Below are 27,918 nucleotides of genomic sequence, written 5' to 3'. Positions count from 1 at the left end.
AGCTGGAGCCGCAACGAAGTTTCAATTACAGAAGATAAATAAATCCCAGAATGAAAAAAAAAAAAAAAAGAAAAAAAGGAGAGACTGGGAGCTTCAGTTGCAGGCTGGGCCCGCCTGAAAACGGCCCTCAGCCCCTCATCCAGACTGGCCAGGCACCCCAGTGGGGACGCCCACCCTAAAGCGGGTGTGGCCAGCCTGAAAACAGCCCTCAGCCCCTCATCCAGGCTGGCCAGGCACCCAGTGGAGACCCCCACCCTGAAGGGGGTGCGGGCAGCCTGAAAACAGCCATCAGCCCCTCATCCAGGCTGGCCAGGCACCCCAGTGGGGAGCCCCACCCTGAAGGGGGTGCGGGCAGCCTGAAAACAGCCATCGGCCCCTCATCCAGGCTGGCCAGGCACCCCAGTGGGGACCCCCACCCTGAAGGGGGTGTGGGCAGCCTGAAAACAGCCATCGGCCCCTCATCCAGGCTGGGCAGGCACCTCAGTGGGGACCCCCACCCTAAAGGGGGTGCAGGCAGCCTGAAAACAGCCATCGGCCCCTCATCCAGGCTGGCCAGGCACCCCAGTGGGGACCCCCACCCTGAAGGGGGTGCGGGCAGCCTGAAAACAGCCATCAGCCCCTCATCCAGGCTGGCCAGGCACCCCAGTGGGGACCCCAACCCTAAAGAGGGTGCAGGCAGCCTGAAACAGCCATCAGACCCTCATCCAGGCTGGCCAGGCACCCCAGTGGGGACCCCCACCCTGAAGGGGGTGCGGGCAGCCTGAAAACAGCCATCAGCCCCTCACCCAGGCTGGCCAGGCACCCAAGCGAGACCCCCACCCTGATCTGGGACACCATTCAGGGCAAACCAGCCGGCCCCCACTCGTGCACCAGGCCTCTATCCTATATAGTAAAAGGGTAATATGCAAACTGACCCTAACAGCAGAAAGACTGGGAATGACTGGTCACTATAAAACACACTGACCACCAGGGGGCAGACGCTCTATGAAGGAGCTGCCCTCTGGTGGTCAGTGAGCTCCCACATGGAGGAGCTCTGCTCAGCCACAAGCCAGGCTGATGGCTGCCAGTACAGCGGTGGTGGTGGGAGCCTCTCCTGCCTCCTCAGCAGCACTAAGGATGTCTGACTGCAGCTTAGGTCTGCTCCCCGCTGGCAAGTGTACATCCCCCGAGGGCTGCCAGAGGGATGTCTGATTGCCAGCTTAGGCCCGATCCCCTGGGGAGCAGGCCTCAGCCAGCAGGTGGTCATCCCCCGAGGGGTCCCCAGACTGTGAGAGGGCACAGGCCGGGCTGAGGGACCTCCCCCCCCCCCCAGTGCACAAATTTTTGTGCACCAGGCCTCTAGTATATATATAAAAGCCTAAGCAACTGTTATGACGGAATGACCGGAAAGACCGGTCAACCAGTCGCTATGATGCACACTGACCACCAGGGGGCAGATGCTCAATGCAGGAGCTGCCACTTGGTGGTCAGTGCTCTCCTACAGGGGGAGTGCCACTCAGCCAGAAGCCAGGCTCACGGCTGGCATGCAGCTGCGGTGGCGGGAGCCTCTCCGGACTCTGCGGCAGCACTACTGAGCAGGGAGCGGTGGCAGCAGGTGCAGCAGGCCGGGATGAGCGTGAGTGGTGTGGTGCCCGGCCCCGGTTCGGGCTCCTCCCCAGCTGCTTGCTGCTTGGCACACTGCTACATCCCCCAAGGGGTCCTGGAATGCAAGTGACTATGTCATAGCTTATAAAGTACTACATCCCACACACAGTTAAACAAGGAAGGTGGGTTCTGCAGTATTTGAAAAAGAGATCTGTGGCTGCTTAATCCTAAATCATCAGAAGAATCTCCAAACTGTCCACATCCTGTTTATTCTACATGGGGGTGAACATGCATTCCTATATATTGGGAACAGTCTCTTAGATTTAAAAATTAAAACCTGGCAAGGCTACTCTAACACTGAAGAAACAGGATGATGCAGTGATGACATGCATGGACTCTGGCTTGCACATTTTGTGGTCAGCCCTGATTCGGACACTTATAACTGTGTGACAAAGCCAATTACTTAACTTCTCTCTGCTTCAGTTTTTCCACCTGTAAGATGGGGAAAATGGCACTACTGCCTCAGAAGGATCATGTTATGTACTACTTTTTATAATCAGGGCAAAAAAATGTAGCTGCCCATACAGCAGCAAGATGCCTTTCACCTGTATGAAAAGTATGGTCACTGGTGCATGCAGCATCCCAGATTGCAAGAGGGATGTCTGACTGCCGGTTTAGGCCCAATCGCCATGGGATCGGGCCTAAACCGGCAGTCGGACATCCCCCGAGGGGTCCTGGATTGCAAGAGGTTGCAGGCCAAGCTGAGGGAGGGACCCCCCATGCACAAATTTCGTGCACCGGGCTTCTAGTTTGCAATATAAAAATCTGACAAAAGACTCACACCCAAAGTACAGAAGTAACTCCTAGAAATAAAATGTTTAAAAAGGCAACTAAAAAAATGGCAAAACTTTAAATAAACATTTTACAAAAGGAGATAAATGGCCAATAAGCATATGAAAAGATACTTAACATCATTTCCTTGATGATAAACTATAACCAAAACGATAACTGTATACAGGGATTGACAGAAGTAGTTTTACAGTGTGAGTGCATGAAACAGTTTATTTTCTTGCATTATTACTTAACAATAATGAGCAACTATAAACTGACACTTGCTCACCTTTGTATAACGAACAGAAATTAAAAAGTCTAAATTAAAAACATTGAAAATACTGTTTTGGGAGGATGTGAAGCTGGATCTCTTACATGTGGCTCGTAGGGGCCAGTTATTTGAAAGGACTGGAAAAATCTGCCAACCTCTGGCAAAGCTAATAAGAAAAGAGGCACAAATAAACAGTATCAGGAATGAAAGAGAGGCTATCACTACAGCTCCCGTACATACTATACAGATAATAAGAGGACAGTGCAACAACTTCAGATATTTCATCTAAATTTTCAAATTTATAGTATAAATTTCTAGAAAATGTCACCTTACCCAAAAGAACTCAATGAAAACTGACTAGAAGAAATTGAAAATCTGAATAGTTCTACAATCATTAAATAAATTGAACCCACGATAAAAAAATCTTTCCACATAGAAAAGTCCATGCCCAGGTGGCATTCAGGGAGTTCTGGAAAATATTCAAGAAGGAAGTAGTTCCAGTCTTACGAAACTTTTCTAGGTACAGAATAAGAAGGAACACTCGTAACTTATTTCATAAGCTAGCATATTTTAATAGAAAAGGTCAACAAGGATGAGGAAGGAAGGTCTGAGGCGTTCTTACCTATGAACATACATGAAAAACACCTGAAATACACATACTCATGTACACATAAATACACAGATATGGCCCTGACCAGTTTGGCTCAGTGGATAGAGCATCAGCCTGCGGACTGAAGGGTCCCAGGTTCGATTCTGGTCAAGGGCATGTACCTTGGTTGCGGGCACATCCCCAGTAGGGGGTGTGCAGGAGGCACCTGATCGATGTTTCTCACTCTCTATCCCTCTCCCTTCCTCTTTGTAAAAAATCAATAAAAATATATTTTTAAAAAATACATAGATATGCACGTGTGTGTGTGCGTGCGCACAAGTGTCTGTGTGTATGCAAATTGGATCCGGCAATCTATATATATAAAAGCCTAAGCGACCGAATGACTGGTCAACTGGTTGCTATGACGTATACTGACCACCAGGGGGTAGACAGTCAATGCAGGAGCTTCCCCCTGGTGGTCAGTGTGCTCCCACAGCCAACCTCCTGCGGCCCCTCCCCCGGCCGGCCGGACGCCTGATTGGCCCCGATCACCAGCCAGACCTGTGCACGAATTCGTACACCAGGCCTCTAGTACAGTGATGGCGAACCTATGACACACGTGTCAGAGGTGACATGCAAACTCATTTTTTTGGTTGATTTTTCTTTGTTAAATGGCATTTAAATATATAAAATAAATATCAAAAATATAAATCTTTGTTTTACTATGGTTGCAAATATCCAAAAATTTCTATATGTGACACGGCACCAGAGTTAAGTTAGGGTTTTTCAAAATGCTGACACGCCGAGCTCAAAAGGTTTGCCATCACTGCTCTAGTGTGTAATAAAGATAACACATCATAACCCCACAAATGCAAGGGTACTTCAGAAAACTGATTAACTCATTTCACCAATTTAACATATTAAAGATAGAAAAGAAATCACGATCATCTTAATAAAGTAAAAGTATTTGATAAACGCTCTCCAGCATGATAAAAACTCGCCAAGCAGTGATAGAAGGTAACTCTGTTAACTCTATAAAAGGGTGCTTACAAAAATACCTCCCGTGAATATCACACTTAGTGATGAAACACAGCACATTCCCCAGGGCTTTGGAAACATGGGCTTCCAGGAAGTTCACTATTATCACTTCCAGTCAGCACTGCGTGACAAATCCTATTTAGCATAGTAAGACAAAAAAAAGATATAAAAATTGAAGATAGAAACAAAAGGTTCACTACTCATATATGATTATATAAGGCAAAAAATGCAAAAGAAACTACAAATACATTTTAGAATTAAGTGTTTTTGGCAAAGTTGCTGAACATAAAAATCAAATTTTTCTCTAGACACCAGCAATAAGCAATAAAAATAAAAGATAGTTACAGTGGCATCAAAAATGCAAAACATCTAGGAAAAATTTAAAAATAATACTTGTTTAAGTCCACTATATTAAAAGTATAAAACTTAATTGAAGACAATAAAGACCTAAACAGATAGTTCACATTCAAGGATTAGCAGACTCTATAGCATAAAAATGTGAATTTTCTCCAGTGACCTTATAGATTCAATGAGACTTCAATCAAATTCATAAAAGTTTTTGTGAAAATTAATAAGCTTATTCTAAAACTTATATGAAAGTACCAAGGCTTCGAATAGACAATCTTTAAGAACAGGGCAAGCTCTCAGAGATGATGACTTGTATTAGGTTACAGAAGTTAGACTGTGATGAAATGGCATGGTGATGGCCTAATTGAACAGATGAGACCCCAAATCAGACCCGTGAAAGTATGGATGAGAGTGGTTTTGCAGGTCAGTGGGTAAAATATGGACCTTACAGTAAGGTGATGCTGGAAAGAAGTAAAATGTAATCATTACCTCACACAAATTCACAAAATCTCTCCTACTTAGGTTAAAGCTCTAACTGGGAAAAGCAAAGCCATGTTTGAGGTATTCAGAAGATAGTATTATTCACCAAGATATATGCATCCCTATGTCCATTGCAGCACTATTCACAGTGGCCAAGACATGGCAACAATCGAAGTGTCTTTGGATAGATGATTGGATGTGGTACATACATACAATGGATACTACTCGGCTGTAAGAAAGACTGAAATATTGCCATTTATAACATCATGGATGGATCTTGAGGATATTATGCTAAGTGAGTAAGTCAGTCAGAAAAAGCTATGAACCATATGATTTCACTCATATATGGGATATAAAACTAAAACTCATAGACACAGAAAACAGTATGGTGGTTACCAGAGGGAAGAGGGGTGGGGAGCTCGTAAAGGGGGCCAAATATTTGGTGACAGAAGATGATTTGACTTTGGGTGGTGGGCACACAATGCAATATACAGGTCATGTATCATAGAAGTATACACTTGAAACCTATATAATCTTATTAATCAATGCCGGTCTAATAAATTGAATTAAATGAAATAAAATACATTTTGGTTCATATTTCTTCTGGGTTTAGATTAAGCAGATGACAGAATCAGATGGGTTTTGCCTCTTTCCCATTCTCCCCCAGGGGAGGTCTGAGTGAGGAATGAGGCAAGAGGCCTGGAGGATTGCCCTGGGAAAGCTGAGGAGTGGAGAACAATGTAACCCCCCTAAAGTGCATCATTAAGTCCAACTTCCTTGGTAAAAAAAAAAAAAGAGGAGGAGGCTGCAGCAGTGACGGCAAGGAGGGGGGAGAAGGGGAAAGGGGAGTGGGGGGAGGGGGAAGCAGCAGCAGAAGAAAGGAACATAGCTTTAAGACATCCTTCCCTTTGAGGGCATACATCAATAATAAAAAGTAGAATACATAAAGGAAGAAGATTAGTCACAGTAAAATTAATTTTTATTCATCAAAAAGTACCATCAAGAATGGGAAAGGACACATCCTGGGAGAAGATATTTGCAAACATGTAACCAACAAGAATTGGTATCCGGAATATGTGAAAAATTCCTATGAACTGTTAAAAATGGACAAAAAGACTGGAAATGCAAATTATAATTCATGCCTAAACCCGCTAGATTAGAAGAATTAATAAGCCTGACAAAATTAAGCATTGGCAAGAGTGCGAAGTGAACTCTCGCACAGTGCGGGCTGTGGTCAGTGTACTTGGGAGAGTAAGCTGAATGAATGACCCAGCATCATCCCTCCTGGAGAAGTTCTCGCACACTGTAAGAGCCCCATAAAATAGTATTTATAAAAACACTGCTGCCCTAGCCGGTTTGGCTCAGTGGATAGAGCGTCGGCCTGCGGACTGAAGGGTCCCAGGTTCGATTTCGGCCAAGGGCACATGCCTGGGTTGCAGGCTCGATCCCCAGTAGGGGGCGTGCAGGAGGCAGCTGATCAATGATTCTCTCTCATCATTGATGTTTCTATTTCTCTCTCCCTCTCCCTTCCTCTCTGAAATCAATAAAGAAATATATTTTAAAAAACCAAACAAAAAACACTGCTTGTGATAGCAAAAGTAAGCAACAAAAACTATAGACAACTCAAGTATCTATAAACAGTAGAATTAATAAATAGTGTAGTATACAGAACATGCCACTTAATGACGGGACACATTCTGAGAAATGTATCATTAGGCAATTTCATCCTTTTGCGATCATAGAATGCACTTAGCAAACCTAGATGGTACAGCCTACTGCACACCTAGGCTATATGGTAGAGCCCATTACTCCTGGGCTACAGCCTGTACAGCATGTTACTGGACTGAATACTGGAGGCAATTATAACAGAATGGTAAGTATTTGTGTATCCAAACATATCTAAATATAGAAAAGGCACAGTAAAGATACAGTATGAAAGATAAAGTGGAACACCGTGTAGGGCACTCACCATGAACGGAGCTGGCAGGACTGGAGGCTGCTGTGGGTGAGTCAGTGAGTGAGGGTGAGTGCCAAGGCCGGGTCATGACTGCGCACTGCTGGAGACTTCACACACCCTGTACACTCAGGCTACACTACACCATGAGATTCCCTCAAGCACAAGAGAAAATGGTGCAATCAAGAGAAGCAGTAAACATGAGACGTGAGCGTTATGCTGCACACTGTTTCACAGCAGACTTTCTCTAAGTGGGAGTGCACTCTAAAATCATGGTAACAAGTATAGTGAATGCATAAACCAGTAACATACTTATTTATTATCACGTATATGTACTGTACTGTATGGTATGACTGGCAGCACAGGTTTGCTTCCACCAGTATCATCACAAACACGTGACTACTGCATTGTGCTACAACTTGTCTCTCCAGAACTACAATATAAACTCCACTATTCTTGTTCACGGTTGCACTCCATGTCTAGAACGGTGCTAACTAAGCATATAGTGGGGTTTCAAAAAACATTTGGGAACAGTTGGTTTAAAATGCAATGGTGTGATCCATTATAATCCTATGGGACCACAGTCATATACAACGACCCATTACTCACCAATAGGTCATTACAGTGTATGACTGTATTCATATAGTGGCATACTAGTCAGTAATAAAAATAATTTTGAGATTAACATGGGTGAACCTCAAAAACATAGTACTGAATGCAAGTTAAAAATAGATAATGAAATAATCTATGTAATAAAAGCCTAAGCGACCGTTATGGCGGAACGACCAGAATGACTGGACGCTACGATGCACACTGACTACCAGGGGCCAGATGCTCAACGCAGGAGCTGCCCCTGGTGGTCAGTGAGCTCCCACAGGGGGAGCGCCACTCAGCCAGAAGCCAGGCTCACAGCTGGCAAGTGCAACGATGGTGGTGGGAGCCTCCCGCATCCAGGGCAGCACTAAGGAGCACCAAGCCAAGCCATAAGGAGCAGCGAGCAGGTGGGCAGTAAGGAGTGAGGGATCCCGGACTGCGAGAGGGCACAGGCAGGGCTGAGGGACCCTCCCCCTGCAGTGCACGAATCTCATGCACTGGGCCTCTAGTATGTATATCAATTCAAAAACAGGCAAAACTGCCCTGGCTGGGTGGCTCAGTTGGTTGGAGCATTGTCCTTTCACCAAAAGGGTTGAGGTTCGATTCCTGGTGGGAGCACATACCTACGCTGTGAGTTCAACCCCCAGTTGGGGCGCATATGGAGACAACCAATTTATGCTTCTCCCTCACATTGATGTTTCTCTCTCACTGATGTTTCTCTCTCTCTTTCTCTCTCTCTCCCTCTCGTTCTAAAATCAGTAAACATGTCCTCAGGTGAGGATTTAAAAAACTAAACAGTTCATTGGGTAGAGATACTACATACACAGTTGGGAAAACTAAGAAGAAAAACAAGTGGCCCTGGCTGGTGTGCTCAGTGGTTAGAGCGTTGGCCCACACACCCAAGGGGTCACATGTTCGATTCCTGATCAAGGGCATGCACCTGGGTTGTAGGTTCAATCCCTGGCCCAGGTTGGGGTGCGTGTGGGAGGCAACCAATTGATGTGTCTCACATCCATGTTTCTCTCTTGTCTCTCCCCCTCCCTTCCACTCTCTAAAAATCAATTGAAAAAAAAAATCCTTTGGTGAGGATTAACAAACAAACAAAAAAAAAGAAAGAGAGAAGAAGAAAAATTACCACAAAAATCAGGAAGTGATTAGAAGAGGCACACGGAAGACCTTTCACTGGTAATGTTCTATATCCTAATTTGGGTAGTTGGTGCCCTGGTGTTGCTTTATTATTCTTTAAAGTACATAATTACATGCTTTACACATTTCTATACTTATATTTCACAACAAAAAGAAATTATCACATTTTCATTTAATTTTTGATAAAAAATACTTTATTGGTACCGTTTAATGTCAAAAACATAGTACTGTTTTCATTGTTTAGCTTCCATCTTTAAATTAAAAGCTAGTTTAAAAAAAACAGAAGAAAAGATAAAATCATTTGATTATGTCAAAAAAGAAGCTGAAACTTACCTTTGCAAATAATTAGGTTCCCTCACTTTTGACTGGTCTTTGTAATAAATACTTGTATAAAAATGAGACAACAGCCTGAATAATTTTGGACATTTTACATATTTTCAAAAATAAAACAAGCCTAAGTGCTACCCCAACTTAAAACTTACAAGAATAATTAGTAAGAGTTATTGTAAAATTGAATTCATGTAGCACCAAGAAATTTAGAGTTTATAATGTTTCAGATGGTATGATTTACTGAGCCAAAAGAGAAATGACTTTTCTTCTGTGATTTTTCAGAGGTTTATATACAAATAGAAAGAATACAGCATAGGTCCCTTTTTAAAAACCAAAGATTCAAAAATCTATGCATGCCTTTCACCGTATCTCCAATTTCTGGATCTAGCAATTGACCCTATGGTAAAAGATCCATGTGTGATAAATAACATAGTATAATCCTATCTGAATATAATTTCTTATTTATCTTTTCTCATTAATATAATTTATACCTCAAAACATCATTCTATCTGCAAGTAATATATATCTCTAAAACAATTCTGGAATTCAGATTTCATACGGCTTCCCCTTTTCTCAAATCAGTGTGATCTTATGACATATCTCATTAAATTGTTTTTTTCTCTCTTCAGTGAAACTCTCAAAGTATTATAATGCAAATACATATGTAGCATATATTAACTTATTAGGAAAGGACAGTAAATACATATGAACCCATGCTAAATGAGATAAGACAAACACACACAGCACCATGCTATGCTCATCTATTTTGAACCACCCACCACTTAATGGCCCTGATCGTGCAGGCTCATGTACACTGATGCTCCCAGACACCACCAGTGTCCTGTACTCCAACACAGTAAGTGTCTGTTAAGACATTTCCATGTTGATTTCAGTTTGTTCAAAACAGTCTACACTCTACAGCAACTTGACTTCTAATCCTCCAAATGATGACAAAGTAATAACACTTTATATTTTAATTAAGTCATGGATTCTCATCTAAGTATTTCCCACAGTTACCCATTTGTTTAAAAACAGACATTGAGGGGACTAAGCAACATGGAGTTAAGGGGTTTTTACTTCTGTCTCCTCCTGATTGGGGATTTCAGATGTGTCATGTAATTGTCCTCTGCTTCACTGAAAAAGGATTCTTCAAGCAGCTGACCAAAGATCTCCATTTAAAAACCAAGCAACAGGTGGCCCAGTTGGTTGGAACATTGTCCCCTATAACAACCAAAGGTTGCGGGTTTAATTCCTGGTCAGGGCACATACCTAGGTTGCAGGTTCAATCTCCAGAGCGCATAAGGGAGGCAACGATTGATATCCATCTCTCTCTCTCTCTCTCTCTCTCTCTCTCTCTCTCTCTCTCTCGTCAATAAAAAAATAAAAATAAAAACCGAGCAAGTTGACTCAGTGGTCAGCGAAGAGCCCTTGTCCAGACACTCCATCTGTAACTCTCTACCTCTGCGGGAACGGGATGCTCCTTACTGACCATCATCACAACACATTCCATCCCTTAGCCCAGGTGCAACCAGGAAACATCAGAACATGGACTCAGAGTACAAACTAACTCAAAACGACTTTGGGACCAAACACCAAATTTTGATTTATCAATGATTCCATAGTGCAATATTCTCACAAACAGGCTTTGCATTGAAACAGTTGCTTTTTTTCTCATATGAAGTTATACTGCTACGGTAAAGTAATGTCGGAAAGAGCACAGAAGACAAGCATGTATTCTTTGAAAGAGGCACTGCATCTGGCACTGGAATTAAGGCTAAATAAATAGTGCTGGTTGTGGTTTGCTGCTGGTTTATGGTTCGGACTAATGTGTCGATGGTTAGGTTAACCAACAGCTTCGCTATTTGTCCTGTATGCCTGCTTGCGAAGATGTGTCTCTATCTCTTCCCTGAAGACCAGCATTCCCATGTGCGAGTGAGAGGCTTCATTCATGGCTTTGGACTGAATGCACATGCGGTACTGCTCAGGGGTCAACTCGTCAGCACAGCGTTTCTCATGCCACAGGTGGAAAAGACCCGGAACCGGGGTCCGAATCACAATCAGGTCACCATGTAAGTATTTTCGATAAAGATGAACATCTTCTCCACCCCAACCTTTAACTTCCATGTCAAATCCACCTGTAGGATCAAAATTAACACTCTAAGTAACTGCCTGGCAGCCAGAACAGTTAAACTGGGGAAGTCTAGTTACCAGATGACACCTAGGAACTCGAGGACTGTTGTTGAGTGTCGGAATTAAATTAAATACATATTTGATATTGCTTTGTAAACTTCAAAGATCTATAGAAAAATCTTTAGAAAGTCAAGTAAAGGAGGAAATATAAATCACCCATAATCTCACCACCATTAATATTTTATTACATTTTCTTTCTATCCTTTGAAATGCAAGTGTTTCTGGGTCATATAAAACTTACCAGAGGGGAAAAATAGAAGAAATGGCTAAGCTGGAGATATAAGTCTGAGAATGACTACACAAATGATTTAAAGCCACAAGGAATGGATGAAATGACTGATTGGTTTACAAGGAGAGTAGAGCCCAGGTCTAAACAGAAATGCCAACAGCTAGAGGTTAAATAGGCAGAGAAAGATAAGAGACTGAGAAATGGCCCCAGAGGAGGGAGAAAATATCACAGTGGTCGAGTGAAGGGAGTGTCTTGAGGAAGAAATGGTCAAATATATGCAGCTGCTCAGTTAAGAACATAAAATGAACCATAAATATCACTTATAACCTCACGTAGAACAATTCTGATGGAGTAATGGGGCAGAGGGCTAACTAGAGGGGGCACAGGAAATGGGAGTTAAAGTTGAGACTAGTTTGAGCTAAACAAACTTTTTAAAGAAGCACGAAGATTTCTTCAAGTAGATTCTCAATGCCACTGGCTCCTCTCCTTCTGGTACCTCTATGATGTGGATGTTATACTTCATGTTGTTCCAAAGGTTTCTTAAACTACCCTAATTTTTTTAAAAAATTTCTTTTTGCTACTATGATTAGATGTTTTCTGTTACCTTGTCTTCCATACCATTATTCCAATCCTCTGCTTCATTTAACCTATTGTTTACTCCTTCTAGTGTATTTTTTTTTTAAAATACTTTTTATTTATTTTTATTGATTTCAGAGAGGAAGGGAGAGGGAGAGAGAGATAGAAACATCAAAGATGTGAGAATCATTGAATGGCTGCCTCCTGCATGCCCCCCACTGGGGACTGAGCCCGCAACCCGGGCATGTGCCCCTGACCGGAATCAAACCCGGGACCTTTCAGTCCGCAGGCCAATGCTCTATCCACTGGGCAAAACCAGCTAGGGCTCTAGTGTATTCTTCATTTCAGATATTGTATTCTACTTTCTGACTGGTTCTTTTTTATGGTTCTTTCATTTGGGACATGTTATTTGTCTCCGCATCTTGCTGCCTCTTTGTATTTGTTTCTGTGTGGTGCTGACCACACACAGCAGAATTTGATTCAGCAGGTTCTTGAGCCTGTTGAGATCTCCCTTTGGATGTGCCACTTCTGAAGCTAACTGGATTCTGCTCTGATGTTGTGTGAAGCTCTCAACTGGGTGTGTTGGTTCTGGGGCCTCCTGGGAGGGAGTCTGGTGCAGATCAATATCAGACGCTGATTGTGACTGGCCCTGGGCAACCTGTTTGAAGTTACAGAGTGATCTACTTTGTGGCTGCCTCTGCATGAGAACCAAACTGTACACCAAGGATAGCTTCCACCAGCAAGAAGCCTGAGGGCAGGTCAGCACAAGGCCTCCACCTGTTTCTACCTGCCTCCGCTGTTGGCTGCCTGTTAGGCTAGTTTCTGAAAGAGCCTCTGGTGGTACTTGAGTTGTGTGGGCTAGGTTCTCAGTGAGTCACCAGGGTGAGTGGTGTCCACCAGCTCAATACAGGTTCAACCTCCATGGCAGTGCTGAGTCTGTGGCCACTCAGCAAACGTCCCAGAGCACAACAAGGCTACCCACCACTTGCCAGTGCCTGCAGACCTTTGTGGTAGAGTAGGGTGTCAGGGAGTCATCAGGATGAGGCCAGCAGAGTTTATCAGGCCCAAACAGACCAAGATTTGGCTGTGTGAAGGGAGGGCTTGGCAATGGTCAGATGTGTGAGGGAAAAATGGCCATGGCCTAGAGCCACACAACTCAGCCTGTTCCAGATTCTGCCTGGACCTCCCAGAGAGTTCAATATCGGCAGTGCAGGGTCACCAAAAACCCAAAGGGTGGGGCTGGTGGATCTCCCCTTAGTCACTAAGGCTTAGTGGGAGGTGCTAGTCAGGCTACTGGGACGGTGGGAAAAATGGCCTTTGCCCACACAACTCAATCACTGACACCCCGAGTCTGCCCAGACCTCTACACCTAGGCCTAGGCAGCTGATTCCTCTGCAGGGTGTGAGCTCTGCAGCAGGCGGTTGCAGGGAGTCCAGAGGTGGGACTATGCATTCCCCCAGGCTGATGCCATCTAGAAAGGTGAGCTCCACACAAGAAAGATGGCATCCGCAGTGTGTGAGAGGAACTAAGCACAGGGACCCTGGCAGCTGTCCTTGCAGCCACAAAACCCAGTCTGTCTTCACAGGATTCTCATCAGCTCTGCCTTCCTTCTGCCAGAGCCCAGGCAGTGGCTGCGAATGAGATCTTGTGTGCTAACCTTTTAGAAGGGTGCTAGGTCTCTAGCAGACTCCGTCTTGCCCTGGAGGTCAGAATCCCTGCTGACTTTCACAGCCAGAGGTTATGTGGGTGCTGCTTCCACACAACACGTGGTGGTCTGGACTGGGGAACCAGTGTGGGGTTGAGACCCATACTCGTAAGGGGGAACCTCTGTAGCTGAGATATCCCTCAGGAATCTCAGCCAACACCAATGGAAGTGGCTCAGCCCTTTCTGTGCCTCTGCCCTTCCTGCCAGTCTCTATGTGGCTTCTTCTGTAAACCTGTGAGCATAAGAATTCTGTTCAGCCAGTCTTCAGTTGGTTATTCAGGTTGATTGTTCTATATTTTTATTGTAATTCAGTTTGGTACTGGGAAGAGGTAAGTGTAACTTCCACTTAGGCCGCTGACTAGTTCTTTTTTTATGATTTCTGTCCCCTTGTGTAAGGTCTTTTTTTTTTTTTTTTAAATATATTTTATTGATTTTTTACAGAGAGGAAGGGAGAGGGATAGAGAGAAACATCGATGAGAGAGAAACATCGATCAGCTGCCTCCTACACATCCCCTACTGGGGATATGCCCGCAGCTAAGGTACATGCCCTTGACCGGAATCGAACCTGGGACCTTTGAGTCTGCAGTCCAACGCTCTATCCACTGAGCCAAACCGGTTAGGGCCCTTGTGTAAGGTCTTACTTGTTCATCTATTCTTCCCCTAAGTTCATTGAGCATCCTTATAATGTTTTCACCTCTGTATCTGGTAGAATGCTTTCCTCCTTTTTGTTTAGTTCGTTTTCTCAACTTTTGTCCTGTTCTTTCATTTGGGACATGTCATTTTGGCTGCCTCTCTGTTTGTACATTTTAGGTAGATCTGCTACATCTCCAAGTCTTGGCAGGTTGGCCTTTTGTAGTAGGTTTCTTGTGGGGCCCAGTGGCACTGTCTCCCTCGTCACCTGAGCCTGGTGCTCCAGGGCTGTCCTTTGTGTGGGTTGTGTGTTCTCATCCGTTGTAGTTGAGTCTTGATTGCTGTTGGCACTCCAGCAGGTAGAACTGACTCTCTAACTGACTGGCTGTGAGGATTGGCTGTGATTACAGAGGATGAGCTGCTGAGTGGGATTTGCTGTAGTGGGACTCTGGTTTCTTTGGAGCCCACCCTTTCGGTGTGTCTTTTTGGAGCTAATTGGTTGGTGCTCTAGTGTGGTCTCCATACAAGAAAGATGGCATTTAGTTCTGTTGGTCCTGGGGCCTCTTGGGAGGGGCTTCAGTGCAGGCCCAGGTCAGCCTCTGCCTATACCCTGCCTGAGGCCACTTGGTAGGAGGTACAAAGTGATCAATTCTTGGTAGCTGCCTGTTCTGGGCTTGGAGGCACCTGGGTGTGGTTATGCTGTGAATCAAGGCAGGCTGCTGTTAGTGCCAGGCTGAGGGTCGCTTAGCAAGAAGTACAGGGCATGCTGAGGCCAGTTGATGCTTGTCTGGGGTATGGGGACTTTTCAGAGATTTAAGGGAATTCACAGCATGGGTTGCAGCCCATTGCTTGTGAGGAACAGTTGCTCAAAGATGTTCAGGCCGGTGCACAGGTTGGGTGGGGCGGGGTCTCAGGACATCACTAGGGTGGTAGGAACTGTGTTATCTAGTTTCATGCAGACTCAGATTTGTCACCTGCCTGCACCTGCAGGCTGGGTGGGGGAAGGGCTCAACAAAGGAAAATGGTGCCTGCCAGCACTTGTTTTGGACAGATCTGCCCCTCCAGTGCTCACCCCAAAGCCCTACAGTTCAGTTCCTATTTGTAGTTGGCGTTTCTTAAGCTGCTGCCCCTAGCACTGGTGGTCTGGGCTGCAGAGCCTGGTTTGGGGCTGGGATCCCTTGTTCCTCAGGGGGGACCTCTATGGACAAAATATCCCTCCTAATTCACATGTGAGTGTGAACTAGCCTGTTATACAACTCTGTCCAGTTAACAGTCCCGACATGGTTTCTTCTTTATATCCTTATATATGAGTTCTGTTTACCTAGTCTTCAGGTGGTTCTCAAGGGTGGTTGTTCTGTAATTTAGTTGTAGTTTTGATGTAATTGTGGGAGCAGGCAAACACAGCGTTCACCTACTTTGCCATCATGACTGGAAGTCTCACCCTGCTTTCTGAAACTGCACTGACACTATTTTCTGCTGGGTAAGAATGGAGTCGAGGTGGGGCAGGAAGCTTCAATCAAATTCTTCATGGTCATCTCTGGTTTAGGGGACTAAGCTAGTAACTCCCAGCCCCGCCCACCCCAATTCTAAATTCAACCAGAGTCAGAGAGAGCAGCTATTTTTTCATTTGTTTTAGATACTAGAATTTTGCATAACAGTTCAATAGACAATTAAAGGGGGTTTCATTTCTCAATAAAAAATATAAAAGCCTTTGGACTAGATAACTCAACATTACTTTCTGCTGTAACAATCCATGATTACAACAGATCTGTTGTTAGAGAATTCAAATCAACTGCAAATATGGTAACAAGTCACACAGATATCAAAACTAGCGTTTTAAAGAAACAATAATATATTACACTTTTATTTTATCTTTATGACCTCATTTTTGCTATTTAAAGACAATATAATTATAAACTCACGTTGCCTTTCCTATATCCAGACTCCTCTTTACAGCTATTCTCAGACATTTATAATTTAATAGAAAAATACTCAAATCTGAAACTTTTTAGAAATTGCCATAAGGTAGTACTGTAAATTCATAAAGTCCCATCCTTAAATGTAAGGTATACTTACCAATGGTCAGGAAATCTGATCGGTACTGACAAGTCATTCCAAAGCCAAAATCTCGCCAAAAGCCTGAATCCTTTTTGTGAACCTTACGTTAGAGAAAGATAAATAAATAAAATTAGTCCCTTAAGGACTAGAAAAAGTTTTAATCAACAATAAAAAATTAATGCTTTCCAAATAATTTTCCAGTCATTTATAAGGCTGATAATGAAAACATGTATTTATATTATTAAATCCTTATAAAACCAAAAAATATAGAGTGGGGGGAAAAGGTTTACAGTTGTTTATATGGAAAATAATAATTAATAACTAATAATACAAGAATAAACTGTGTTTTGCATATTCACAACTATAAACCTACTCTTTCCCCACACCTTGTTAAGTAATCCCCAGAAGCAAGGATCTGGCTGCTTTCAATATATTTGAATTCAAGCCCTGTACAAGGTGCAAGCTGAGGTTACTAATAATCAAGCAATGTGGGGCCTGACCTCAAGGGCCTTCATTCAATCTAGGAGCACAAGAGATGCACATACTGTAATACACTGTGATCAAGTGTACAGAGTGGGCCTTATTTGGTGCCTACCCAGCATCCATTCCCCTATGCCCTTCCTGAGTATGTACAGTTTTGGCCCCATGCAACTATGAGTTTCAACTAAACTCCTTCCACCTGTACCTTCAGACTGGGCATTGAGGACTCTATACCAATCTGACAGTCTCACCCCACTTAAGTAAGGAACTGGTTCATTAATAGGCTTTAGAAAAAAGGGGAGGGTTGTTGAGAACTTTAGAAAACAAAGCCTCCTGTCCCTTTGAGAAAGCTAAAGAAACTAGAGAAGAAACTGGCTCTTTTTGGATGGAATAGGGCAGAAGTCAGCACATTTCAACCTCTGGGCTAAATCTGGCCTGCCACCAGGTTTTGTAAATACTATTATTGGAATACAGTCATACTCATTTGTTTACAAATTTCCTATGGCTGTTTTCATGGTACAATGGTAGAGTTGAATAATTGCAACAGGGACTGTATGGCCTGTAAAGCCCCAAATATTTTCTATGTGGCTCTATACAGAGTAAGTTTGCCAATCCCAGGTGTAGGATATAGCAACGTCTGGAACTGCTACAGTCCTTTTCCACTAGGAGGGAAACCGGCTTTGAAATAAAGCTGTCACTTCTGAAGTCCAAGCAAAGAAAGAAACTCAGGGCTTTGATGATACTGAGTCCCCAGAATCAAATAAAAGTTGAAGCCTGATAACCCTCTTTTATTTTACTCATACTCCACTGCACATGCAATGTGTTTAATCTGTGGACATAGTTCTGGGAGCTGGGACACAGCAGTGAGTAAGAGGTGACAGAGTCCCTGCCTCTTTCATGTTACTGGTTTTCCCCAAGTGTCTGGCTGATCTTAGTTAACTGCTACTCACCTTTGTTACAAAATCACTGTTCAAAACCCACGGCTGTTAGCTATGATTACAGGGGCCTCTCTCCAGTAACAGTGGAGGAGGCTGAACATGGTCTAGGGTACAACAAATCAACAGCAGCTCATCTTCGAATTCTGGGGCTCCCTATCCTCCCTACAACTCAATATTCTCAGTACCCTGCCCCAACTTTCTGGCTCCAGGAACTATACAGACTGCCTCAGACTGCAGGCCAATCTCTGGGATGCCTGCTGCTTAGCAACCCCCTGGAGAAGCAGAATACATATTCCACCATGTCCTCCTGAACATGTTCCAGATTGTTCTCTCCTCCATTAATCAGAGATTTCTCAAACTTTTAGACTATTAAGGGTAATTCTCTAATTTTCCAATACGAATATGCTTTTTTCTTCTTAATTTATTTTTACAAAGGACTTAGGATGCTAGATAAGGCAGATATGGGTACTTGATTTGCCATTTTGACCCTATTTGTATCAATATGTATCAATGTTCCTAAGTAATAAGATATAGGTAGGGGTGTGTGTGTGTGTACATTCTTTGCCAGGTATTGGTATGAAGATATACTGTTCTCATAAAATATATTAAGTGGATCATATGGCATTAATATTACCTCTTCTTTGAAAATTTGGAAAAACTCACTAACAAAACATTAGTGAGTTTTTCCAAATACTAACATCAGCTTTTATAAAACACTAACAAACTTAGTTCATATTATGGTTTATAAATTCTCAAATATTTCCTTCTATTTAGAATTTTTAAAACATATATAAAATTCATTTTTTCAATATTTTCTTATAAATTTCAATGCTGTATTTTCCTTTTTACCTTGAATTTACCTACTTTATGATTAAAAAATTTTTTGCACATAATAACCTCCTATATTTGTCAAACTATTATTTTTGATTCATGAATTTATGCCATTATCTTTTTTCCCTCTGAGTTATTCAATTTTTTAGCATCTTAAATTGATTTCTTAGTTCATTTGTTTCCATTTTTCCTTAATGTTAACAATAAAAAATTAGGCTAAATGCAATATAGTATCCTGGACTGAATCCTGGAACAGGAAAGGGATTAGTAGAAAAACTGGTGAAATCCTAATAAATTCCATAGTGTAGCTAGCAGTAACTTAGCAATATTAATTTTTTAATTTTGACAAATGTACCATGGTTACATAAAATGTTAAAATTAGGGGAAACTGGGTGAAATCTAGGAACACTTTATACTATCTTCCCACCTTTTCTGTAAACCTAAATTATTCTAACATAGTAAGTTATTTAAAATTAAAAATTCATCCTATATAATAAAAGCCCAGTGACCGAAAGGCTGAATGACCAGAACAACCGGTCGACCAGTTGCTATTACACACACTGACCACCAGGGGGCAGATGCTCAACGCAGGAGCTGCCCCTGGTGGTCAGTGCACTCCCACAGTGGGAGCGCAGCTCGGCTAACCGGGATGAGCCCGACCAGTGCATGAATCCCATGCACCAGGCCTCTATTGTAACTATAACTATTATGCTGATGTAAGTACTAGTATAAGTTCTGACATGTGACATTCCCATGCCATGACTTTTTAAGTAATTTCCTATAGTATGTTATTCCTTTTTAGTTATCTAATAGTTTTAATTTCTAGTTAAAAAGGTTTTTACAATTTATTTTTAGTATTACTATAAATATTTTGGCAAAAATAAATAGTATGTTATTCCTTCTTAGTTATCTAATAGTTTTAATTTCTAGTTAAAAAGGTTTTTTAAATTTATTTTTAGTATTACTATAAATATGTTGGCAAAAATAACTAAAATTTTCACATTCTGAAACATGAAGTTTTCTCTGTGGCCCAAACTTTTTTTTCCTCTGGAATGACAGAATTCTAAAACAATAAATATCAAAGTATTTTATGGGGCTAGCAAAGAGAGACTATGAAAATGTGTTTACAATAACTACAGTTTTTTATTGAAATTTTGTTTTCTACTTGTGAAACAAATATAAAGTAACCTAGAAAGGATCTTTGTGGCCTTTCATAATACAGCGATAGTCTTACCAGCTGCTGCTCCACAGGAGGGGGCACATTCTGATTGGCATAAACAATGGCAGGGTTGTAAAGACTGAACACCACAGGGTAAAACACCTTCTTACCTATAAATTAAAATATACATCTATATCACACAAGGTCATAAAATGAAGAACTGATCTATATTACAATATATACTAATATTTTGTTAAAGTCTTTCTTTGATCCCATATGATGATTTTATTATATCAATATTGTATTTTATTAATATTCAGGCTACTGAACATCCTACTGATTTGATAAACATGATGATGATTTTATAACATATCAGTAGGCCAGGCTATGGAACTATAACCTTGAAAAACAACAGAGGAAAAAAACACACTAAAGGGTGCTCCACACATTTATTCCCTTGACTTTGGAGAGATACACAAAGCTATTTTCTCAGCTATTCATTAGGTGAGCCATTTATTACTCATTATTTCATCTAATTAGCAGGAATATACAGGTTAACTTTGGCAGTCACCAAGAAACTTATGTTAAATTCACCCTTCAAAATTAACCATAGAAACAGTTAGTAAAACCAAAGAATACTGTACAAGAATAGATATATAGAGAATAATGAAAACATAGAACTACAGATACATTTGAACAAGATTTGGAAAAGTTGGAAAGGTAAGAATAAAAAATACCTGATGTACAGCCCCTGTAGAAAGTCTTGTCATTATCATTCAGCTTGACAGCACTGAAGGGACCTTAACAGCTAACTAACTAGCTCATCTCCCCTTAACGGGGAACCCCTTGCTAAGACTGGCCTCAATCAGATGAGATAATATAAAGTGCTCAGTAGTTGTCAAGGACCCTGTATGTAAGGTAGCAGCCTTCTTATTACAAGAATCCTAGCAGATACTAATCTCACTTTCCTTAAAACCCACTTAGGGATGAGGAGCTCAGTCTCCCAGAGGCAAATCTATTTCTGGATATAAAACCATTTCTTTCACATTGAGCAAATATCTCCTTCAATTTACACATTTTGAATTTCATGCTGTCTGGTGTAACAAAAGTAAACCTAACCCTTGCTTACTCAATAGGCTCTAAGAGAGTTCCTGACATCCCACCAAACTAATTAATAAGGTGGTAATAATTTGCATGATATAAATAGTTCTACATTGAAAAACCCCACTATGAGATTCTTAAAATACAGAAAAGCTTTTCAAGATTTAAATTACATTTAAAAGCATTTATAGATTTGATTTATAAAAATGCCATTTGCTCATACATTTAAAAGTATCTATAACATAAAGCAAACTATAGTAAATCATGCCACATGCATAGTCTGGAGACCAAGCATGTGTGAATGCCCGTGTGTGTACCGGTGCCATCACCTGACATGGAGTGCTTTTGACTCTCCCATATCTCCACACAGCTGGCTTGGCTCTTTTTCTGATGGGTGCTGCTTCCTCCTTGTCAATTTCAAGACTTTTTATTTCTTTGCATTTGTTTATTTGCATTCAAATGTAGACATTAGAATTTGGCCATAAGAGAACAAGGCGTATGAACTTCAGAGGGACACATTTTCACCTTTTGACTTAATATTGTTAAATTATACCTAATATAACTTTTATAAAACATAATTAACTTAATTAAAAATATGCAACATGCTGACCTTGTTCTAAATTCTACACTCAGCTCATCTACTATCATTTTACGCACCTGGCTCAGCATTTAACCGGCAGCTGTTAAGGAATTCGGCTGAGAAATATATATCAACATCACAGAAAAACATCAAGACCTCTCCCTTGTCCCAAGCTCGGGCACCCACATTTAGTCCTCGTCCACGATTAAATTCTTCATTCAATGAGACCAAGGTGTAATTGTGAAAATTAGACTCACTATGAGGAAAGCACATATAACAAATTATAAGTCCCACTTCAAGTTTAACAACTCTCTTCCTTCATTACAACTTACAATTACATTTCAGATATTATTATTATGTTGGTTCTACGTTCATATAGGGAAAGGAAATCATCAGCTTCATGTGTATAATCATCAGGGACATATCTTCACTAAATGCCCACCTGTGAGGCAACATGATGGTGGTGTGAGGCTTATACATGTTGAGGGACCACTGCCCTTCAGAATCTTAAAAGCCTATTGGAGAAGATAAGAACTGTACACATGGAAAAACAGCCATAATGTTTGGTAATAAGTAATACATTCCACATGAATGATAAACACAAAGAATGCTCTTCTACTGAGTTTCAGATCTTTGCTCAAATGTCCTCTTAGAGAGCTACCCTCATACCCTATGGGAAGTAGCTCCAACCTCCTCTTTCATCTCTATCCCCTGGCTCAGCTTAGCTTTTCTTAGTCCCACCAGACATAGTTGAGAGTCTCCCCACTGGAATGTAAGCTCCATGAGAGCAGGGATTCTGTTTTGCTCATTACTATGGACACAGTGTCCTTCATAGAGCAGGAGTTCAGTAAATGTTTGCTGAATAAATGAATAAACGGCAGTTCTGAGAAACAAAGTTTGCTTCTATCTGGAGTAGAGATGATGTTAGAATTAGAATTTAAGTTATGCCTTGGTTAAAATCCTGAATTCAGTGGTGAGTAAAGTTGTTCCAATTAATTATTCTCAAAGGCAATGAGGTAAGAAAGTATAAAACATTTAAAGAACAGGGATCAGATGAATCAAATTGGCAAAGAGGGATCCTAGAATGGGAACAATGAGAGAAAAACAGAAAAGGGTCAGACGGAGGAGTTCCTTCCATGAGAAGGTAAAGATCTTGGTCAGTGTCCTAAAGGCAAGGAAGATTCTCACTGTGAAGTCCCTGCACGCGGAGCATCAGCTTCCCCTGCACACGTCAGAAATGCAAATTCTCAGGTCCCACCCCAGACTCCTGGATCAGATGCTAGTGGGGCAGCTGAGCATCTGTGTCTTAATAAGCCTTCCAGGTGACTGATGTTAAAACTGGAGAAATCCTGCACTAGAGTATGGTCGGATCAAAAAGGAACTTTCAGAAAGAACACTCTTACCATAATATAGACTGGGAAACGGAGAGATGGAAGCAAAGGCTCAAGTAGTGTATGGAGTGGACTCCAAGTGCTCTGAGTGGCCATGCTCCCCTTCTTAGGGGATATAAATCTCTTCCTACTTTTGGGGAAACTGCTGATCAACACCTCACACTCCCAGCAGCAAGTAGAGGAAGTAATCATAGAGCACCCCAATCACAGTAATTTCCTAGGAGCAGGGACCAGATTCAAGCTGGGCTAATCACAATACCCCCACCTGGCCATAATGATTGGCTCAAGAGTGGGCAAAGTTCCTCGCTGGGATTTTCTCAACTGGATGTGGGAGAAAGCTCTTTCCTCTCTAATGGCAAAGCTGAGAAGAAGTGAGCCAGAGCTGCCAACAGCCACACACCTCACATGTGGAAGAAGACAATCTGCAAGGGGAGAATGAAGTCAATATGCAAGAAAAACAGACAAGAAGATAAGAGAATTTTGATAATTTTCAAGTCTCTGGTTCCAGTCCCTAAAGATATCAAAGCTGTTTTGGTTTTCTTCTCCAAATTTGGTTGTAATGACCTCTTTAGTTCTGCAAATTATTCAAGATTCGTCAGTAACACTAATTTTCCTTAAGCAAGCTCAAGACAGGTTTCCATCATTTACCACAGAGGAGTTTTGATTAATGCAGCTGAAGGAATACCAACGTGAGTGCTTGCCACTTAGTAGGTGACCTGAAAATGGTGAGGAGGGAAGAGAAGAAGGGAAGAAATGAAGCAGGGGAGGGAACCTAGGTGGTGACAGCAGCAAGGAAAGGACCTAGAAGAGGAACTGACTAATCAGAGGTAGAGAATGAGTGAAAGATGTGGGCTCTCAGACATCAACATCTCAGGGGATCATGAGAATGGTTTTAGTCTGAACTGAAAGAGTGCCATCAGGAGAAGGCAATGTTTGTTTTTACACATCAATGCTATGAGAGAGCCCTTAGAAATAGGGACTACAATTTCCTCTTCCATGCCCAGTCCTATTCCTACTACCCGTTAGGCTCCTAATTAGGGTACCTCGAACTTAGCTGGTGGGACTCAGTGAAAGTTAGTTGAATGGCCAACCAAATCTGGACTCCTAGGGAGTGTCCACAACTAGCAGAAAGGCAAAGAAGCAAGTAAAGGATACAGAATTGGTGTAGTCAGAAAAGAAAATCAACTTAATATCTTACATTATAAAATATGTATATTTACAAAATATTTACATTTTACAAAGAGCAGAGGAACGTTTCAAGAAGTACTCATCGGGTGTCAAAAAAGTAATAAAAGAGGATGACAAAGAAAAAGCTTAATTTGGCAAGTAGGTCCTTAGAGATGAAAAGGCTGAGGAGCTATGGAATTAATAATGGAGTATTAAGGAATTACTAATTCATTCCTTCTAACCTCTGAGCACCTACTATGTGCCAGGTACTATACGCGTTGTTTGGTTAGAGAACTACTGTCCTGTGAGGTTTAGCTATGAAAGGACAGGAACCTAACAATAGCGACTGGATACTGTAGAGTCCAGTGGAAGTGTTGTAAGGATAAGGGGAGAGTTTACAGGGTGAGAAGGAACTTGGAGAAATGGAAAGACAGGTAACAAGGGACAAGCTCAAGAGATGATACCAAAGCGAAGGGATTAGATTTAGAAAAAGGGAAAGAGTTCAACAGGAGGAAATAAAGAAGTAATAAATGGAGGCAAACATATAGAAAGTGAGTGGGCTGCAGAGTGAGAGCACCCTGATCATGCCAGGCTGTCTGCTAGGAAGTTAAGTGAAGATGGGTCACTTAGAGGTGCATGAGTGAACCTAGAGGTGAAATGAGGAACTTATCAGCACCATTCACATGCTCAGCCAACTTTTAAACAGCAACTATTCCAAATTAACTCATTAAATATCTGACATGCTCACTCTTCTAACGTTATATAACAAGGACTTCTAAGTGGACATGGCTCACCCACCTTGTAACAGACTCTAGGATGGACTTGACTTTAGACAGTCCTTCTTTACCAAAATACACCACTGTGAGATGAATCCTCTTGTCCTGATGAATACATACATCCCTAACAGAATTGAAAAATAAAGTTCATTCAAGAAAATATATGAGGCTCTGCTCATTCAGAAAGCAATCACATGAAGCTTTAACAAGAAAATGAGTGAGGCATTACTAATTTAAAAGAAAATCACATGAAGTTTTAAGTAAATATAAAAGTGTCAATATTGTTGAATTATTAAAGGTATCATAGCAAATGAATAGCAATGTATATGTCTTAAATGAGTGTAATCCTGGAAAGGCCATGGAAGCAATCCAACAACATTGCCACTCTTCAAACATTTTGGGAATTTTTGCTTTGGTATTGCCTTCAGAAGCAAAATACAAACTACTGAAAGAATTAAGTCCGATCAGTTCAGAGACAAATAAATAAATATTTATCTTTTGATTTGAGAATTATTTTGTCTTCAGACTGGCTAGTACCAGAAGTTACACCTATCATCAGGGAATATTTGCCATGAATGAGATTTACTGTAAAGAATAATGTAGCTTCTGAAGGCAATTCCAAGAAAGGCAATAAAAAATGATTTAGGAAATCAGATCTCAAGTGAGCTATTTTAAAACATACAAGACTCATTTGGAAGCATGATTTTTAGATATTCTGCTACACAAGAGTGTTAACTAACTTTTAAATCCATTAATTTCAATACGAGTATAAAGACTGGGCTTACAAAGCATCAAAACTAGCATATTACAGTATTTAAAACATGGCAATTATTAAAACAAATAAGCAAAACTCTCCAGATAGTTATTCTAATATGTGGTTATCTTTTAACACTGCAGCATTTTAAAATATCCAAATTAAATGGCAAAAAATTCTTTCAAAAATTGTTAGTCTCTGCTTCCCAACATGGAATAACTTTCTCCCGTTTTTAGTTAAATGTTTGTAAGGCAGTCCTCGGGGTATGTCGGACTCAACGTACGTCGTTTCATGGTTGCGTCACCATCTCCCATTTATTTATTAAAAAAAAAGTTCCGTCATTTCAACGTATGTACATATGTACTTTATGTTTTTTATTATTTATTTACCACAAGTAAAGGTCAGGAATTGTTATCTTTAATTTTTTTTTACTGTTTCACTTCATTACTGCTGTGTATGTGCTCCGTGTGAGTGACATAGGTGCTTATGTAGGTGGGTTCCGACTTGCACTTGCAGCGAAAATCGCGTTAGGTTACGTTGCACTGCAGGAACGGATCTCTGACGTAACCCTAGGACCTACTGTATTTTTAAAATTTATTTTAATTTTAAGATTCAAATTGTCCTTAAGGGAATTTTCTGAGGAGATAGCAATGTTCTATATCTTGATTAGGGAGGTAGCTACATGAGTATACATTTGTCAAAAGTCATGAAAGCTGCCCTGGCCGGTTTGGCTCAGTGGATGGAGCGTCGGCCTGTGGACTGAAGGGTCCCGGGTTCGATTCCGACCAAGGGTATGTACCTTGGTTGTGGGCACATCCCCAGTGGGGAGTGTGCAGGAGGCAGCTGATCGATGTTTCTCTCTCATTGATGTTTCTAACTCTCTATCCCTCTCCCTTCCTCTCTGTAAAAAAAAAAAAAAAAAAGTAATGAAAGCCATATACCTAAAATATGTGGATTTTATTGTATGGAAATTATGCCTCAATAGTTATTTTTAAAAATTCAACTTGTCCTAACATGAATTCACACACATTTATAAGGGTCATCAAATGTAATTTCTTAGTTGTCACCCTCAATTTACTACACAGTTCAAATTGTCAAAAACACAATAAGCTACACAAGCTTAAAAAAAAGAGAATATCAAAAAGTAAAGTTCCCTAAAGCCTATAAAATTATCCTGTAATTCTAAGTAATCATACTCAGTGAAGACAAATAAGTGAAGTGTAATTTTTTTTCAGGCACACTAAGACAAATCATTAAGCCCTGAGAGTTACCTGAAGTTCTGCATAAATTGCGCAAATGCTTCAGTTCTTTCAGCAAGTGGCACGATTATGTTAATAACTGATCTAGTAATGTCAATCATTTCGCTCTTCACTTTCATGAGAGGTCCAAAAGGGCGGAAGAGGGTCACATGTCTATATTCCATAAGGTCTGCTTTCTTAAAAAAGAGTTCATACTGTGTGCCCTTATCTCTCTCGGTGCGGTAATAACCTAAAAGAAAGAGTGAGGGACAAAGATGTCTCCATGTCAAAGTTTATACATTCAATGTGAATACTGATTTTACTCAAAGATCAAAAGTATGAAACCAGATCTGTAGGGTATTTTATCTGTTTGTGAAAATATTTATCCCACTATTTATCCCCACATCTATCTATCTATCTATCTATCTATCTATCTATCTATCATCTATCTATCTATCTATCTATCTATCTATCTATCTATCTATGTAAAAGCCTAATATGCAAAGTGTCCCCTCGGGAGTTCAATAGCTTGCTATGACGTGCGCTGACCACCAGGGGGTGGTGTGGAAGCCCTGGTTGCCAGCAGCCAGGGAAGGGAGGACCAGCTGGCAGCCAGCAGCCACTAGGAACCCTACCCATGCACGAATTTTGTGCACTGGGCCTCTAGTTCCTTTATAAAAGGAGAGGTTAAAAAAAGTTCACTGCTCTGCATATTATTATTCATTCAATCTATAACATATACTTAACATGACAATTACTCCTTTTTACATATGAATTTTTAAATAGTAGAGCCTATTAACCATCTGATGAAAAGAAAGAAATTACTTCCAGCAATATTAAATTCTAGACCTGAGAGTTAAAACTTCTATTGCTTGGTTCAGCTCAACAAAAATAAATTGAATGCCATTGTGTCAATCACTGGTGGTATAAAGAGGGCTACATGGCCCCAG

At 41.3% G+C, this 27,918-nt stretch overlaps 1 protein-coding gene across 5 annotated transcripts in view; it reads right to left on the bottom strand.

Moving 5' to 3' along the window:
- Positions 1 to 27,918, bottom strand: part of CSGALNACT2 (chondroitin sulfate N-acetylgalactosaminyltransferase 2) — a 37,725-nt gene that overhangs the window by 3,014 nt on the left and 6,793 nt on the right. The window contains exons 3-8 of one of the 5 annotated variants that reach the window (XM_023764707.1): positions 27,002 to 27,218; positions 24,999 to 25,100; positions 21,720 to 21,898; positions 20,037 to 20,131; positions 16,572 to 16,653; positions 5,348 to 5,370 (exon numbers count right to left, since the gene is read on the bottom strand). In XM_023764707.1, coding sequence (XP_023620475.1) covers positions 5,363 to 5,370; positions 16,572 to 16,653; positions 20,037 to 20,131; positions 21,720 to 21,898; positions 24,999 to 25,100; positions 27,002 to 27,218 — 683 coding nt within the window. In that variant the 3' untranslated portion in view covers positions 5,348 to 5,362. Of the gene's footprint in view, positions 1 to 5,347; positions 5,371 to 9,006; positions 11,301 to 16,571; positions 16,654 to 20,036; positions 20,132 to 21,719; positions 21,899 to 23,433; positions 23,456 to 24,998; positions 25,101 to 27,001; positions 27,219 to 27,918 lie in introns of those variants that run through there. The other 4 variants (XM_023764705.1, XM_023764706.1, XR_002832215.1 and 1 more) reach the window with 4 other exon arrangements.

The sequence above is a fragment of the Myotis lucifugus genome, unplaced genomic scaffold (genome assembly GCF_000147115.1).
Source record: "Myotis lucifugus unplaced genomic scaffold, Myoluc2.0 scaffold_343, whole genome shotgun sequence".
NCBI lineage: Eukaryota > Metazoa > Chordata > Mammalia > Chiroptera > Vespertilionidae > Myotis > Myotis lucifugus.
The sequence above is the reverse complement of the archived record's forward strand: the minus strand, read 5'-3'. Positions and strand labels throughout refer to the sequence as shown.